The 15,340-nt window shown below is 47.3% G+C and overlaps 1 protein-coding gene across 1 annotated transcript in view; it reads left to right on the top strand.

Moving 5' to 3' along the window:
- The first annotated feature begins 427 nt into the window (after positions 1 to 427).
- LOC144115397 (nose resistant to fluoxetine protein 6-like) overlaps positions 428 to 15,340 on the top strand; it is a 48,133-nt gene continuing 33,220 nt past the window's right edge. The window contains exons 1-4 of the mRNA XM_077649771.1: positions 428 to 1,298; positions 9,438 to 9,646; positions 10,176 to 10,287; positions 15,100 to 15,184. Coding sequence (XP_077505897.1) covers positions 938 to 1,298; positions 9,438 to 9,646; positions 10,176 to 10,287; positions 15,100 to 15,184 — 767 coding nt within the window. The 5' untranslated portion in view covers positions 428 to 937. The remainder of the gene's footprint in view (positions 1,299 to 9,437; positions 9,647 to 10,175; positions 10,288 to 15,099; positions 15,185 to 15,340) is intronic.

Genomic DNA, 15,340 nt, shown 5'->3' with positions numbered 1-15,340 from the left:
GGAAAACGAACGGAGAAACAAAAGCGATCAAGTGACTGCTCCTCGGCCTTGAGGCGAGGGGACCGCATCTTTTAAGGAAACTGGCCGTTCACCGTATGTGAACGCTGACGTGATCTCGTAGCTAATGCCGAATGCTGGCCCCAGCAAAACGTCTAGCTCACCCCCTCCGGAGACGCCCACACAGCCTGCGCAAAGTGGTAGCCGCTTCCACCCTCTCCCAGTTCCTCGCCCTCCGCTCCGGGTATCGTTTGCTGATAGACAGCGGTGCGCGGTCAGTCGAACACCGCACCGCCTTGCAATAACGAGCGCCCGCGCGCTGCTCATTAGCGCATAAGTCTTGTTCCGGCAGTCTCGAGCTGTTGGCAACGCACATCTCTGAGGCGGCATCACAGCCTGTTGCGTCGGATATTCTTCGGTTTGCGGTCCCCTAATCCTGCGTGTGAACTACTATCGATTCTCGAAGTTCTTGGTTCTAGGTTTCAAGTTGGTTTTTCTCCTGTTTGAGTGTGCATCCGATGAAACTTTCGGACGCCTCTAGTCTGGTACACGTCGCGCACATTTTGTTGACGACAGTCGGCGCTTCGAGAAACCCGAAGCTGCTCGCTTCATCCGCCCATCGCGCGCGCACTCTGGGCTCGGATATCTAATCACGCGGCGCCGAGTTGTAGGGAGCTCAGTTACTTCGTGGGTGCAGCTTACCGCTGCCTCGAAGGGTCTTGCCCTAGAGCTGCAGACCAGCATATTTTTTTCCGCAAGAAACAGAGCTTCCCGCTCGGCCATAAAAGCAGGGCATCATATTGGTTGACCTCATTTCGATTCTTCTCAGCATCCACTGCAAGGCATCGAGCCCGACAGTAGATCGGTGGAATTGCTGTTCACCGAGGAACTTGAGTTGCACGCATTTCGCTTTCCTTTGAGTCGGCTAGCCTTACGCGTGATGCCGTCGCTACTCAGGAGAGGAAATGGGGGCATCGCCCATTCACACGCATACCTCATCACAGCGGTAGCCTTTTTGCTCTTGCCGTTCTTGGCTCAAGCCTCGCCGGTAGAGAACGTCACAAGCGTCATCGGCGATGAAACAACGACGTCGACGACGACTTCGGCAATAGCCACCACAGAGGCCGATGATGAAGCCAAATATGAGCAAGCGCTGCGCAACCTAGTGGCCCGCCTGTTCGCCAACATGCCCGCATCGCTGAGGAGAAACCTTCTAAACGCCGAGGTGTCGACTGAGTGCAGCGTCGGCCTGTTCCGGATGATGCGCGGCTTCCAGAACCTCGAGCCTTGGGCCCTGAGACGTGAGTAAGCGTGCAGTTGTCCGCATCGCTGAAGCGGTTGCAAACCTGAAAATAATTCCCGATAACGAAAAGCTGGGCGAGTTGGTTAGAATTCACAATGAAACGGCGCGAAAGACGAAGACAAAGTACGAGGCAAGACGAAACAGGACAACGATGTTTGTCTTGCCTCGTTCTTTGTTTTCGTCTTTCGCGCCGTTGCAGTACGAACTAAAAACGGTATGATGCTGTTGCAAAATAAGGGACGTATTGGATCATCTGTTGCCTTGAATGTAGAAATGAGCAGTGAAAATAGTGCGTATCGTTTGGGTAACGCATTAAGGAAGTTAAGGTGATGTATTAAAGATAAGTTATGTTATTGCGAGTGGCAGTAGACCGGCGCGTAAGGGTGTAGAGATTTTGCCGAGCAATCAAGATACTCGGTAGCTGTGCTGCAGCCTACAGTGGGCGCATTTTTAATTTATGAGCATTGTTCCCCGACGCAATGAACAGGATTAGATTGTGGCCGGCTGTTCTTAAGGGGCTTTTGTGTTCGTTCGAGAAGCGCCTCTTTTAGGCGCTGTCAGCGTCAGTGTTTTTTGTTTTTTTCTTGAGCGCATTTCAGCGAGAACGGTGGCTAGTTTACTGCACTGGCCTTACTTATGTTGTGCCTGTCATTGATGCGATGACCATGGCGCATCTGTTAGCATTGCTTCGCGCTTACAATCGTGAATATCAGATGGCAATAATGAAAGTCATTCTGATAGTGTGCTTGAATTTTGCGCAGTTACTTGGTGTGCAAAGATACAGCAGTTCTAAAGTGAAAAAAATTCCTTCTGCTTTGTATTTAAGTTCATAACCAGGGTGCACATATCACTGCAGGCTTCACAAAAAAAAGGTAATTCATTACTAACAAGAAGTTTCTTCTTTTTCCTGTGAAGTTCAAAATTTCTACGTTTACGTACGGCTGCATATTTCTCTCCGGCATCACTGGTATTTCAGAGCCTAAAATTTATGAAAAACGAATCAGTTCTAACCATTGTTGTTGTTTGCAAGAGTGCATCTTAAGATAAGGCATTTTTGATGCAGATTGCTGGTCACTGGCCAAAGTCAAAAGATGAAAAGACGTTTCGGGAGCACTACGGCTCTCTTGTTCACTATGAAGCAATCGGCACACGGATCCCTGGATCCCTGGATCCGTGCGCCGATTGCTTCATAGTGAACAAGAGAGCCGTAGTGCTCCCGAAACGTCTTTTCATGGATTCGCGCGCCGATTGCTTCATAGTGAACAAGGGAGCCGTAGTGCTCCCGAAATGTCGTTTCATCTTTTGACTGGATCCGTGCGCCGATTGCTTCATAGTGAACAAGAGAGCCGTAGTGCTCCCGAAACGTCGTTTCATGGATTCGTGCGCCGATTGCTTCATAGTGAACAAGGGAGCCGTAGTGCTCCCGAAACGTCTTTTCATCTTTTGACTTTGGCCGGTGACCAGCAATCTGCTTCACCATGATTCCTGACCAGACGGTATGCCGTCAAACCCTCGACTACATAAGGCATTTTTGTATTCAAGACATTCAGGCCAGTTCACAATAACTACGTTCTTATTATGAAACTCTGTCCGAATTCCGCACCTCAGAGCGTTTTACGTTACTTGGTTTCAAGCGACTGCGGGTGGCTTCGAGATTTGAATTCCTCGTCGTGTTAGGCACTTTAAGCGTGTGTGGTCGATTCTGTGCATATACTAGCATTGGCATTCTGGCCCTACACAAGGATGCGCGCATTTGCTCCCTTCGCGCAGCAAAACTTTGCCATATTTTTTTTTTCCCCGTCGGCCAGTTGAGAAAATTTCAGGTTGTTTTATTTAAGAAAGTTGAGCTTTCTTATTTACCTTTCATATCGAGAATAGGGAGTGGACGAAACATTTACGTACGCTCAAGGAGGTCATATATTTCGCACACGATTCCTCAAAGACATCGTGTGCTAAACTTACGTGAAGTTTTTGCCCATACTTAAATGCCTTGCTTTTCACCTTGAAGACTGCTATAGCTATTTTCAGCATTTTTATTTCCTTTCTTTCCGCTGCAAGCTTTGCTTTATTGTTGAATCGTTCGCGCTCACGTTGAGTCTGTCAGATATTTCCTTCTTCCTGGCACTGCAAACTTCGAAAATCGCTGTAAGCAATTTTGTAGACAATTTAGAGTGCAAATTTTTCTTTTCTGCAGAAAAGTGCCGCCACTCGTTCATTCATTGCCAGTCACGTACCTTTTCATTTACACGAATGCGTGGTGCAGGCCCTAAAGTCGTCTCAGTGGAGACGCTACGTTCCACATAGTCATTAACGAAGCGCGGCTCAGCGGCGTAAGACAAGTTAGGCTGCCGGTCAGCCACCGCGACTGCACTTCAGTCTCGCACCGAATGGCGATACGATGATGAAAATAGTGGTGGTGTTCAAAAATATGCCCTCAGGACTTGTATCAGTGCGTCCCTGTAAAGAAATATCGCTGCTACGGCACTCACACAGACAACACTTAGACGACAAAGCCTTTCCTTGGACGTGCCGAATAGAGTGATGGCGCATTTGCCCTCAACATTGTAATACTCCTCGTATAACCTACGTTGCAGAGTGCACCAAAGGGGAATGATTTTCATTATTTCTTGTAGAACTACATGAAATGCTAAAAATAGTTGAAAAAGCGGTCTTGTCGAATATATTTATCAAAGCAAGATTAGAATGTCAGCACCCAGAGAAGCAAGAGGCATGCTGAAAGATCAATTCATGCGTAAGGTAAATTTTTACGGCCAAATAGCCTAGTATATCTGTGGTAGCATTGCAATGCGATGGCGAAGTTTTGTAATTTCATTTTGATTTATTGTATCCAACTTTTTTCATTGTTTTCAATGACTCGGTATTACAGAGTTAACCAAGGAGAAATCTAGTTAAGAGATGGGCCACGTTTAATCATAATTCAGGGACGGCTCATTAGGAAATGTCGCTGAGGATACCACGCCGCGCCAGTGTCAGAAGCGGACATCACTGAGGCATTAAAGAGCAAAATTCAACAGGTACTTGACCCTGAATTTAGAAGCTGTTTTTCGGGTCCCGCATTTTGTGAAATTTTGTTTTCTTTTTTTTTCTTATGCCTCTTTGCTATTGGTCAGCCATGATGTCACAGGTTACAGTTGCCGATGATAACGAGGCCAAAGAAAGGAAAGTAAAACGAACGATTTAAAAATACGGCTTCAGTATGCAGTCATGGCAAACAGAACTTGATAATCCTTGCCGTTAGATAACCCGTAACCCTAGTTATTTGTGCGCGGAAACATTTGCTCCGTCTAAGCTCCCACTGAATCATTCATCAAGCTGGCGCATTAGTCAGAGACGCTAACGAGGCTTCTGCGCTTTATATAATACAAACTGGCTCGTCGCCAAAATGAACGATAGTCGCTCGTTCCTGCTAAAATGAGGCCTCCTCTTGTTTCGCAGACAGTGAAGCAGCTTTTTTATAAAATCACCTATTAACCACTTCTAAAACACCGCCAGTGCCTAAATTTTGAGGCACCCATTCTTTTCCGTCTTCTTTCTGCCTGCAACACAGTAACCAATCGTTAATTCCTAATGTAATCAATGCCAAAGCACTAACACACTTTACCAGTGAGCTCGAAAGGACTGAAAAAAACATGACAATGATTTTACGCTTTCTTACTTTAGGCTTTCGCTGTCTGTTCTCCAAGACCGGTGGCCTCAGTTTACTGCGCGCACGTAAAGAAAACTGTTTCCCAAGTGACACTTGTTGCTGGGCTAGTTGGTGCATAGCTCTATGTACAAACGTTAGCGCAAAATAAGAGACAATCACAGGTGTCTTGTCCACCTTTCTTGTGATTGTCTCTTATTTAGCGCTAACGTTTGCACATAGAAAAATTGTTTCAGGAAGCTTTTTTGCTTTCAATCGTTCTTCGCTGCACTATGCTTGACCTCTCAGTCTCCAGAATTAAGGGGCAACAAAGTCGACGTCAGAAGCAGGAAACGTGCGTCAATAGCGCGTCACTGCCAGAAGATGATAGATGGCATCATCGTGAGCGATAAGGCTTTCAGGACGAATAAAGGCCCATCTCGTTTAACCGAAGTGCGCCGTTGGACGTCATTGCAAAAGAAAGCTAGCCCCGGCAGCCAGAGATATCAGTGGTGCTGGTAGCCCGAAAGCGCCGTGAGTTCAGTGCATCCGGTGGGTTCTATTTCTGTAGAATAAAACATTTATAAATCTGGAGACACCTTTAGTTTGCGGACTTTTTTGTTTTTACAGCGATAAATATATGTGAAGCTTTTCTAGGTCAAGCAGTGTAGGCGTCATAGTTGCAGCATACAGAAAAAGAAAGCTGCCACGCCATCAGGTTGCCTTTAAAAATGTTATCCAGAAGTGCCTGGACACAGAGGTCGTGTGGGCTGCGGAGTTAGCTGCAGCCATTAAAAAGGCGCATATTTTGTTCATGTAATCGAAGCACGTTTGAAATTGAATGCTCTAATAGCGAGGGGACGGGGGGAGTCGGCCGAAGTATATTTATCTACTTCGCCCCGGGCGTAGTAAGTTGAGGAATTGATTTCGTTTAGCGCCTAGAATCAAAAATGTTGAACCGCATGTCAACGCCCTTGCTTGCCGCCTCTGTTAACACTGTGATGCCTTGCGAATCAAATACGATATAGTTTGCTTTCCTGCTTGCAAAGCAATACAAAATTTTCAACGTTATTCTGAGGTTGCGTTTCTAGACATGTTTCTAAAATAAGAATATCAGCTGCCAGATATTGGGGAGACATGTTGTATGGTCGATGAGTGGAAAAAGGAAGCAGTCTAAGATTTTGTAAGTTGTAAGTTGTAAGTTGTAAGTTGTAAGTTGTAAGTAAGTTGTAAGTTGTAAGTTGTAAGTTGTAATTTGTAAGTTGCCTCTCAGATTGCGAGCAGCTTATTTGAGGTGTACCAGAAAGACGATTAGAAATGCGGAATCGTACAAGTTTGCAGTTCGCGCTTGCAGAGGTATAAAAGTGCGGTAAACCTCAGGCTTCCTTTCCGTCCTGCAGGCGAACCAGAGCCAGCGTTGCCTGTCCGGCGCCCCAGCCTCCGCAAACCGCGTATGCACCCAAACGAAAGTACCCATGTGGTCTATTCCCACTCCTACCACAGATCGCACATTCGCGACAGCGTCCAGTTCCTAGGCCAGGTGGCCCGCACGTACCGGCATCGCATTTTCATACGCCAGCAGGTGACCGCTGATGTTCTCGTTCTCGACGTTTCGCCCAAACGAGAGACAGCGCCGTAAGCACACGGAGAAGCCCCCCCCCCCCCCCCCCCGCCTCTGCTTTCTCAGTAAAGCAACAGTAAAAGGCGCGCGAGTACACTTCCCAGATTGTCAGCGCATAATTACCGATCGCTGTGCCCAAATCGACTACGTCATCGGCCTTCGTGGTAGGCGTGGGAGCATCGTTGGCTTTTCCCGTCAATGTTGCTTCACAGCCTGGTCACCGGAGAAATCACGGCTGTGTCAGTCTTTGGCGTAGGCCGTAAAACCTAGAACGAGTAGCATCCTGAGCTGGGTATGAGTCCCTGGTCACGTGCACCCGCGTCCCTTCCTTCCTCTCCGTTCCTTCTTAGTCTTCTTTTTTGTGTTTTTCTGTTCTGGCAGAGCTGTCATACCACCAGTTCTCCACTGATCCTCTCCGCGTAAGCGGCTAGTAAGCACGAACGAAAGGAATATAGCGTCTGAAGGCCAAGCGAATCTTCTTTGTCCTTTTCTTGAATATCCTTCACTTCGTACCAAATTTCGCAAAATCTAGAGCAACCTGCTCAGGCGTACTACGATTAAAACTTAGCGCTTCACGTTCCAGAGCGCGAGATTGCATGGACGCGTCGGTTTTAATCCCCGCTTTCAGTTGGCGTTAAATGTAGTTTGCTTCTTCTCTACATCTCTCTAAAGCGTCATTTTTTTGTTCCTTTTGAGATAAATTGTTTAGTGGCCTGTCAAATCAGTGACCCTTACTCTATCTTTACGAAAAACGGAAACTTCCAGATTCCAACAGCGCAGCTCTAAATCGGCCCTGTGCAGGTGCAAAAAGCGTCGCGGATGCCTGGGAATTTACGACTGCTATCCGCTTACCGGAGATTCGGCCTCGGCGACACGCTCTCCAGACAGAGCTTATACCAAGTGACGCATACCACCCACGGGCGTTCTCCCAGACACGCCGCAGTTAGTGTTCGCGAGCATCACAAAGCGTTTAGCTATCCGAGAAGTGGAACGAGGAAGGAGTGAGGCCCGAGAAGTTTGCTGTTTTGCTGAGTCCCAGCCGCGATTCATCGGGAGTTTGAAGGTGTACCCAGGGTTTGCCTCCAAACGCTTTCTTTCGGCACACACTTCCCGTTCCTGCACCGCACTCTTCAAAGGGCATCGCTGCAAGCTCTCATTACGTAAAGACTAGGAGTAGGGTGGGTGGAGGCGATACTGCTGTCTAATGAAATGCGGAACAGCAATGAAATTACATGTTACGCCACTCTGGCAGCATACTAAGCAGCGAACGGTTCTCAAGCAAAAACACGCGGAAGAACTTCAAGGTGGCGTAGCGAAAGTCTTTCCTGCAATTCATATCAGGGTATACGTGCAATGCAGGAAGCAAAAGCACCTCGAGTTAAACCTCTTTTTTGTCACCTGGTTTGCCAAAGGGAAGGAATAAGAAAATTAATGAGCTGGTCTTTCATTACTGTAGTATTGCTTGTCAACTACCCCCGTAAAGCATGAAGAGGTGTCGTCAGTTGCCCCTACTCTGGAGCTAAGCTCTGGAAGAGACAGTTTTCAGAACTCGAGTTGTACAGGTGCACAGAGCGTTGAAAAATTAGAATTAGGTTAAAGTTGAAATCAAGTTAAACTTTGAACGAAGGAGCCCCGGTATGGAGGAGATCCGGCTTTCGCTCGTGCACCGTTCAGTGGTGCCTAATGCTTAATATGTTTCGTAAGCGCTTGTCACGTGTGTACCAGATTAGAACGCTAGTGTACCTCTGTGTGGAAAGAAATTGAAAGAAAGAAGTAGAACGCAAAGCCGTGAAACAAGATGTCAAAATCGTGCCAATAATATATACGGAACTCCTACCCAAGTTGTGACATGAGTTGTTTACGAAAAGGACTTTTATAGCTTGTGACGCTTGTTTAGGGCGTAATACGAAATTTCTCTCAGTGTTTGTTCCATAAGAATAAATCTAATTTATTTGTTGATCAATGAATCAAAGACTGAATCAGTTAATAGAATGGTGTACTGAATAGAATGTTACTAAACGGCGAACTAAAACAGCTGTCGTTTTTACTCATGTTATCTACAGGGCTGGAACAATCTTATTACTTCCAAAGCGCAAAAAGACAATATACTACATCTAGTAGACACGCAGCCTCCCGCTGTGATCTTGTTTTTGTCGAAAAGATGCAAAAATAAAATATTTAAATGGGCACTTTGGAAGCTACTCTGGCTGACTATTTTTTTTTTTACAAGAGCATATTGAGATTTGCCAAGTCAGTATTTTGCCCGAACGGTACCACAGACTCTGAGCTAGCGCTTCGGTCGCTAGGTACAGTCTTGCTCGATTTGAAGGGTACCACATTCGTTGTGGCTTAAACAGACTGAAAATATTTTTCTGGCGTGATGGTCAGTTAGTCCGTAGCGGACATGGCGGTGCAGGATAGAGGAATCCTTTGCCTAGCTATGCTGATGTATTCGTTGCAGGGTTCTCGAAAGAGTAAACCTTGTCAGACCATTTAATCCCAGTAGCCTAAGTCTGGAGGAATCGCCTTCAATTCGAGTTAGACCGTACTGAGCGGCACCGCCGGGGTGTTCTTACCGACAAACCGGAAATTAATAGTGACCCTCGTGCGCCTTACCAACACACGAATTGCAAGAACGGGGAGTTCGAATACTCAGTGGTGTCTCGCTCACTGGGGACGAAAATGCGGTTTCGTATAACAGCAGGTGGCGCGCACGTCAGTGAACGGACTGCCAGGCGCCCGTCTACCACAACCCATTTTTTTTCGCCCGTGAGTGGAATACCTGAGCAGGGATTGCTGGCGCAAGCAGGTTGCTGTGGTTCATGCACATTGCCTACCTCGTAACTTCGTTATACCTCATGTATCCTCTACAGTTTTCGACGCATCCGGCAAGTACCCAACAGGACTGCTTCAAGCCACTAAGGCTGACCTGGGAGCCTTTGACGAGTGCTTGGGGACCGTGGTGCGCGACAACTATGGCCAGGAAGTGTCTCGTGGCCAGTACTGCAGCCTGCTCTTCCACATGAATGAAAGCCGGGCCCTTAAGGAGCGAATTTCGTCGCTTGATGTGATACACCCTCTGGTAAGCACCGTGGGCCGTTTCAAGCACTGAAACACCAAACTGTAAGGACGAAAGGCAACTTGAACCCAGTAGAGACCCCAATGAGGTCCCTGTGACATGTCAGAACATAGCAATGACCCGCCACATACTGGAAGCTTTACTTCTTAATGCTTAATAACTTGTTAATGCTTATTAATGCTTAGTCCTGTTAAAAAAAAAGGCCATTTTCTATGATATCGTCGCCTTCATAATAAATCCGCATGAGCTAATTCAGCGCATAACCATGTACAAAAAAATTGTAAAGAAGTAAAGGATTGTAGTTTTATTCACTGCTGACTTGGGAAAATAGATGCGTTACGTTTTGGACATTTCTTACTAGAAAAGTTGCGTTTTCTAACCGCACTAAATGACGAGCACATGACAGAAACCGAGCGTCATGAATGAAGGTATCCAAACAGTCTTATCTGTGGCTGTGCAGTACAGTTTCCTTGTACGTTCTCCCTCTGCCTGCTGCATTTATAAAGAGTCAACCTTGTTTTCTTTTTTCCAGATTAAGCAGTACACGGAATACTTTTTTATTGACGAGGTCCCCATGACACGCATAGGTATCTGCATCACCAACGACTGCAACAAACGTGACCTGAAAGCTCTTATCGACGCAGGTAAGCTTGTTCCTCGGGTGCCATTCGGCGCGAAAATCACTCAGCCTAGAAACCTCTTATCTCTTGCGTTGAGAACCTTGATATCTCGTAATAAGGGTTGCGAGAATGCCGTCTATGATAATGGTAAAAAAAGAGAAAAAAGCTTTTTTTGAAGCACGAGCTCATGGTTAATGGGGGTTTAACGCCCCAAAGAGACTCAGGCTATGAGGGACGCCATAGTGAAGGACTCCGGAAATTTCGACCACCTGGGGTTCTTTAACATGCACTGACATATCTCAGTACACGGGCCTCTAGAATTTCGCACCATCGAAATTCAACCGCCGAGGTCGGGATCGAACCCGCGTCTTTCGGGTCAGCAAAAACGCGAACTCAGCAGGCAAGAAGGGGTGATGCCAAGAGAGCAGGAAGTTGGGAGCTAATGGAAAGAAAGTTTGGCAATATATCGAGAATCCATGTAATATCGAGCACTAACCAACAGAGGGACATTCCGAGGCATTGAGAGCCTATCCAGTAACCGTAAGTGAAACAGAGCGCAACGTTGCTCGAAAAAAATGGCGCTTCGTGCATCCCTTGCACGCGTAAACTGCTCCTGTGCACTGTAGAAGAACATTCGATATCCCCTGCACGCATTTCTTCCTCAGCATGGCGAACAATCTCCCCTACTGGGGTTGAGCGAGAAATTATGCTTCGTCAGCAGGGTACCTTCTGGAACCATGTGCGTTCATGTTCTTACGAAAAGAATGATCGGGATGCTGCAGTAAGCGACCCGGAGCTGTAGAGTAATAAAAAGTGCTCCCTTTATGGCATCCATGTACCGCTAGGAGGAGTAACGCATACAGTTTTCACATGCTTAGTAGAGGTAAAAGCAGGTTGGGGTTATGGCAGCGTCTCTTTTCGGGAGTGGCTGCAATATGCCTAACTGTTTTCCTAACTGTTTTTCGGGTGAAAGAGTTTAGCGAGTGGTTCTGCTTTGCCTGCTACTAGTGACACTCCTGAATATGAGGCTAGCCAACCAAGAACGTTCTTTTTTCGCGCTCTTCTTTTGACTGTGTTTCGCACAATGATAATCGCGATTAACTGAATATGCCAATGCAAGAGCAGAAAAGCTGGTCGAGATAAATTGGATTACGAACGACTTGTTTTTGTCTGTAATCAGTCCTCAGTTGTCATATTTATGCGTCTTTCTTGCGCCCTGGAATGAAAGGCACATGCATATATGCAATCAGATGGATAGCTTTCGTCTAATACTGAGTAAAGACGCGCGGATCGTCAATTAGTGAGGAGTCATCTCACGAATTACCAGCTCAAACTCCGCACTTTAGGAGAATTTAAGGAGAGTATCAGTGCCGCCCTGTGGAAAACAGCCAATAATCCTGGTAAAAGGTTTCTTGTCGTCTGCCCCACCAACACGTGCCTCCAGGTATTCAGCGCTGACAGAATACTAAATCTAAAATAGCTACGCAATCAAGAGTGAACAAGGCCTTTCATGGACGCCGTCCTGAAGGTAGCGGGAGGAATCGCGTTAACGTCGTTAGCATTTTGCGCGCCAGCAGGAGATCGAGACGAAGCTTTCGGGTTGTTAAGTAGTCCACGAATGCAATGACCGGGTGCATTGATAATTACTGGCCGAGGAAAGAACATCCAATATAACGAAGGTGTGTTTTATATAAGGACCGCCTTGATCTCTACCTCTATCGTGGAAAACCGCGCGCGTCCGCGTAAAGTTATGAAATGCATATTTAACAAGTTTAACCTCCTGTGGGAGCCGTGGTTTAGGGTGTTGTTGCCTCCAGAATTTCTATTACCAACTTTTACTTGTTCACATTAAGCCTCTCACTGTTTCAACGGCTGCATTATACAGTACAATGAAGAAACTGAGCACAGTGGAGAAACCGGGCCTCCTCGAATTGCCGCGGTTATTCTGTTGCAGTTTCTGTAGCTGCCGCCAATCGTATCGCCGGTGTGGCGCTCGCATGTAGCGGAGTAAATCTTTCCTTCACCGTTTGATGTCACGACGCGATGTCATTCTTAATAAGGACTTAAGAACTGAGTAAGGTCTTTCTTCATTTTATTCGGGCCCCATTAGTTTGCGCAAGTGACGCACAACCAGCTCGTTCTTACAGCGTCGCGTGTGCGTCGACCAGCCGGGGCGTCAGCGCCCTATCGCAACTGCGAGTAGCACAGCGAGCAAGAGTACGAGCGTGCTCAGCGAGCTCACGTAGCGGAACCGTTGTCCGCTACGCTCTTCGCACACGCACTAATCACCCTTGCCATTCTTGGCACCGACATCTGCCAGGCAACGAGCGAAAGCACTTCGCCAAAACCCTTACAAAAATAAAAACTCACCTCATGCCAAAAAAGAAGCTGCGAACCAGACACACGCACTTTTGCGATCAGTAGACGGAGGTGAAGGGCACCTGCCACGGTTCGCGTTGCGCACGAATGGGTGGAGAAAGTAACAGACAACGCTTCTAAAAATTCTGAGGTCTTGAGCGCGCGGCTGCTAACGCTGGCTTCGCAGCTCGAAGCCGCGTTGAGGCACCACCCCACCGCCCGGTCGACGCTCGCGGGATATTGTTAGAAATTTTGCCGGTTGTACAGTGCGTCAACGAAGGGACTATGGACTAGTTTCAGAAAGGCGGTTGCACGCAATGTCAGTTCAGAATTTATTGCAGTCTCTTCAGTGCTTCTGCTTAGTTAGCGCAACGGATGCTGACTCGTAAAAGACCAACATATGAACGAGGCCTTTGACTTCTTAGCCTCATGGGCATAGTGCGCTATATCCTATGCTTTTCTAACTTCAATGTTGAGGAAAGGTTATGCATGAGGTATCGCATTTACTATGCATCTCTTCTTGAGATCATTCCACAACTGCAGTCATTATTTATATCATTCAAGGTGATATCCTCGTTAATATAGTGAACACGAAAGCCGCCGAGTAATCACCAGCCACACCAGCGGAAGAAAAGCTTCGTGAATGCGGCCTCAGGTTCACGAAGTCGTTCTTTCGTCTTCGTAAGAGATCTCTGTTATTGGTCGGCGCTTGGTTTCCATTTTGTTGAAAATTGAGGCACGAATCGATCACAGAAGGCGTTTTAGCTATCGCCGCGCTGGATACCGCTACTGGCCAGCACACAGTACCAATGAGGCGAAAGCTAAGGCGACTGGCAATGTCCGTACATGCAGAACATATCTGAAAACCTTCAACAAACCAGAACCAAGGTGCCCCAAGGTATCACCTTGGTTTTTACAGCGACAGCTGGTAAGCGCCCGTTCCTGGGTTTCGCGTCGTAGTAGGATGTCGTTGTCTGTCGCTGCCTGTTGTGGTCGGTCGTTGTTGGTCGACGGCGTAACCGGCGGGTGCGCTGCCATGGGAACCACTCTGAGGGTGGTTACTGCGCAAGGAGGATGGTATCACGTGAGCGGAGAAATGCGTAACCAGTGGGTGGTTGCCGCAGGAGCCATCCGGAGGGTGGGTACTGTAGAAGGAGGAGGGTATCGGGAGAGCGGTGGAATCCCCGAACGTGAGGATGGTTACCTCGGAAGGAGAAGGGAATGCCGAGAGTGTAAGAATGCGCAGCCGGTCGGCGGTTGCCACGGAAACCACCCGGAGGGTACAGTTACCCTGGAAGGACGAGGAGATTTACCATGGAGACAGGTTTTATGACAAGAGCGTAGGAAAGCATAACCAGATGATGGTTAAAACGGTAACCGTCGCGGAAGGAGGAGGGTGTGGCGAGAGCGTGAGAAGGTGCAATTGGTACGTGGTTGTCATGAAAACCAACCAGAGGGTAGTTTCCCGACAAAAAAAAAAGCGGGGTTGCCTTGGAACGAGGGCCCGGCGAAAGGAGGAGGTTATGGCGAAAGTGTAAGAAGGCGCACCACGGTAACCATCCAGAACGTGGCTACCGTCGAAGGAGGAAGGAGGGTGCGGCGAGAACGGAGGAATGTAGCAGGGTCCATCTGCGGCAGCTGCTGTAAAACGCGCCAACCGAGGCGAGGATCATCGGCAGCGCTGCGCTTGTATAACGGCGGACTGGAGAGCAGACCTGGGAAAAAAACAACTATGTGTCGAAAACTAAAAAGAGTGCCCAGGAACTATACAAATGTAAGGACGCTCTCATATTCTCTCTACCACAACACGTCCTGAATTGCAAAAACCCCCGAAAGCTATCGCTGAATCTAGCGTTAACCAGTGGTAACCGTCCTGTCGATTTTTAATCTTCTGAATAATGGAACAACTAGCCTCTTTCTTTATGAGCCAAAAAGTAAACCAGCGTGCACTCAAAGCGGTAGTTGCCGGAGCTCGTCCTACATAGGGAACATCAGCAGCGTCGACGGCATCAGCGCGGTGTCATCCGTCCCATTCTCGTCTTTGCCTCTTGGCGCTTTTTGGACATGACTGCATGCCCATTCCTAGCTCATATGCACAGTCCTCTTATTTGAACCTCGAAACTGAGGTTACGTCTTTTATTTTTCGCTGATCGGGCAGTTTGCTGCTTGGATTTACTTCAGCACATAGTTCTTTGAGCACGTATAACGCCCTTTACTCATCTCTGCTGGTTTGACACTTGCGATAAGGCCTGAAAGCAATCCTATGTGCACCCGAATTCGGCGACAGTAAACATTAATAGCTCCACAGTACTTAAAACTCACTGGAATTGCACATTATTCGCTCTAAATTGTCTTGACATGATAATTATATAATATTTTCACATTGTCATTCAAAGTGCAACGTTCCCCGTGCATGAAAAATGAATTAACTTGTTAGCGACTTATTTTAAACGTTCTTGTTCTTTGCATCATCTGCAGTGCGACCCGCAAAGTTGCGAATAGAAGTGGACAGCTGTGTAACAATCGATGATGAACTCATGACCACTGGCCAGATTGTAATAATGTAAGTACCTAAAAACGATGGCTTTCCAACCAAATACGTCTCATTTCGCTTGCTTTTACACGCGCTTATTGTGGAACAGACAAAAACGTGTACCGTACCTATGATCTCAGAGGCAGCATACTTTTCTTGTTACGTGCCAGTAAACAGCGCGTAAAA

Source organism: Amblyomma americanum, chromosome 1 (assembly GCF_052857255.1).
Source record: "Amblyomma americanum isolate KBUSLIRL-KWMA chromosome 1, ASM5285725v1, whole genome shotgun sequence".
In the NCBI taxonomy this organism is placed as follows: domain Eukaryota; kingdom Metazoa; phylum Arthropoda; class Arachnida; order Ixodida; family Ixodidae; genus Amblyomma; species Amblyomma americanum.
The sequence above is the reverse complement of the archived record's forward strand: the minus strand, read 5'-3'. Positions and strand labels throughout refer to the sequence as shown.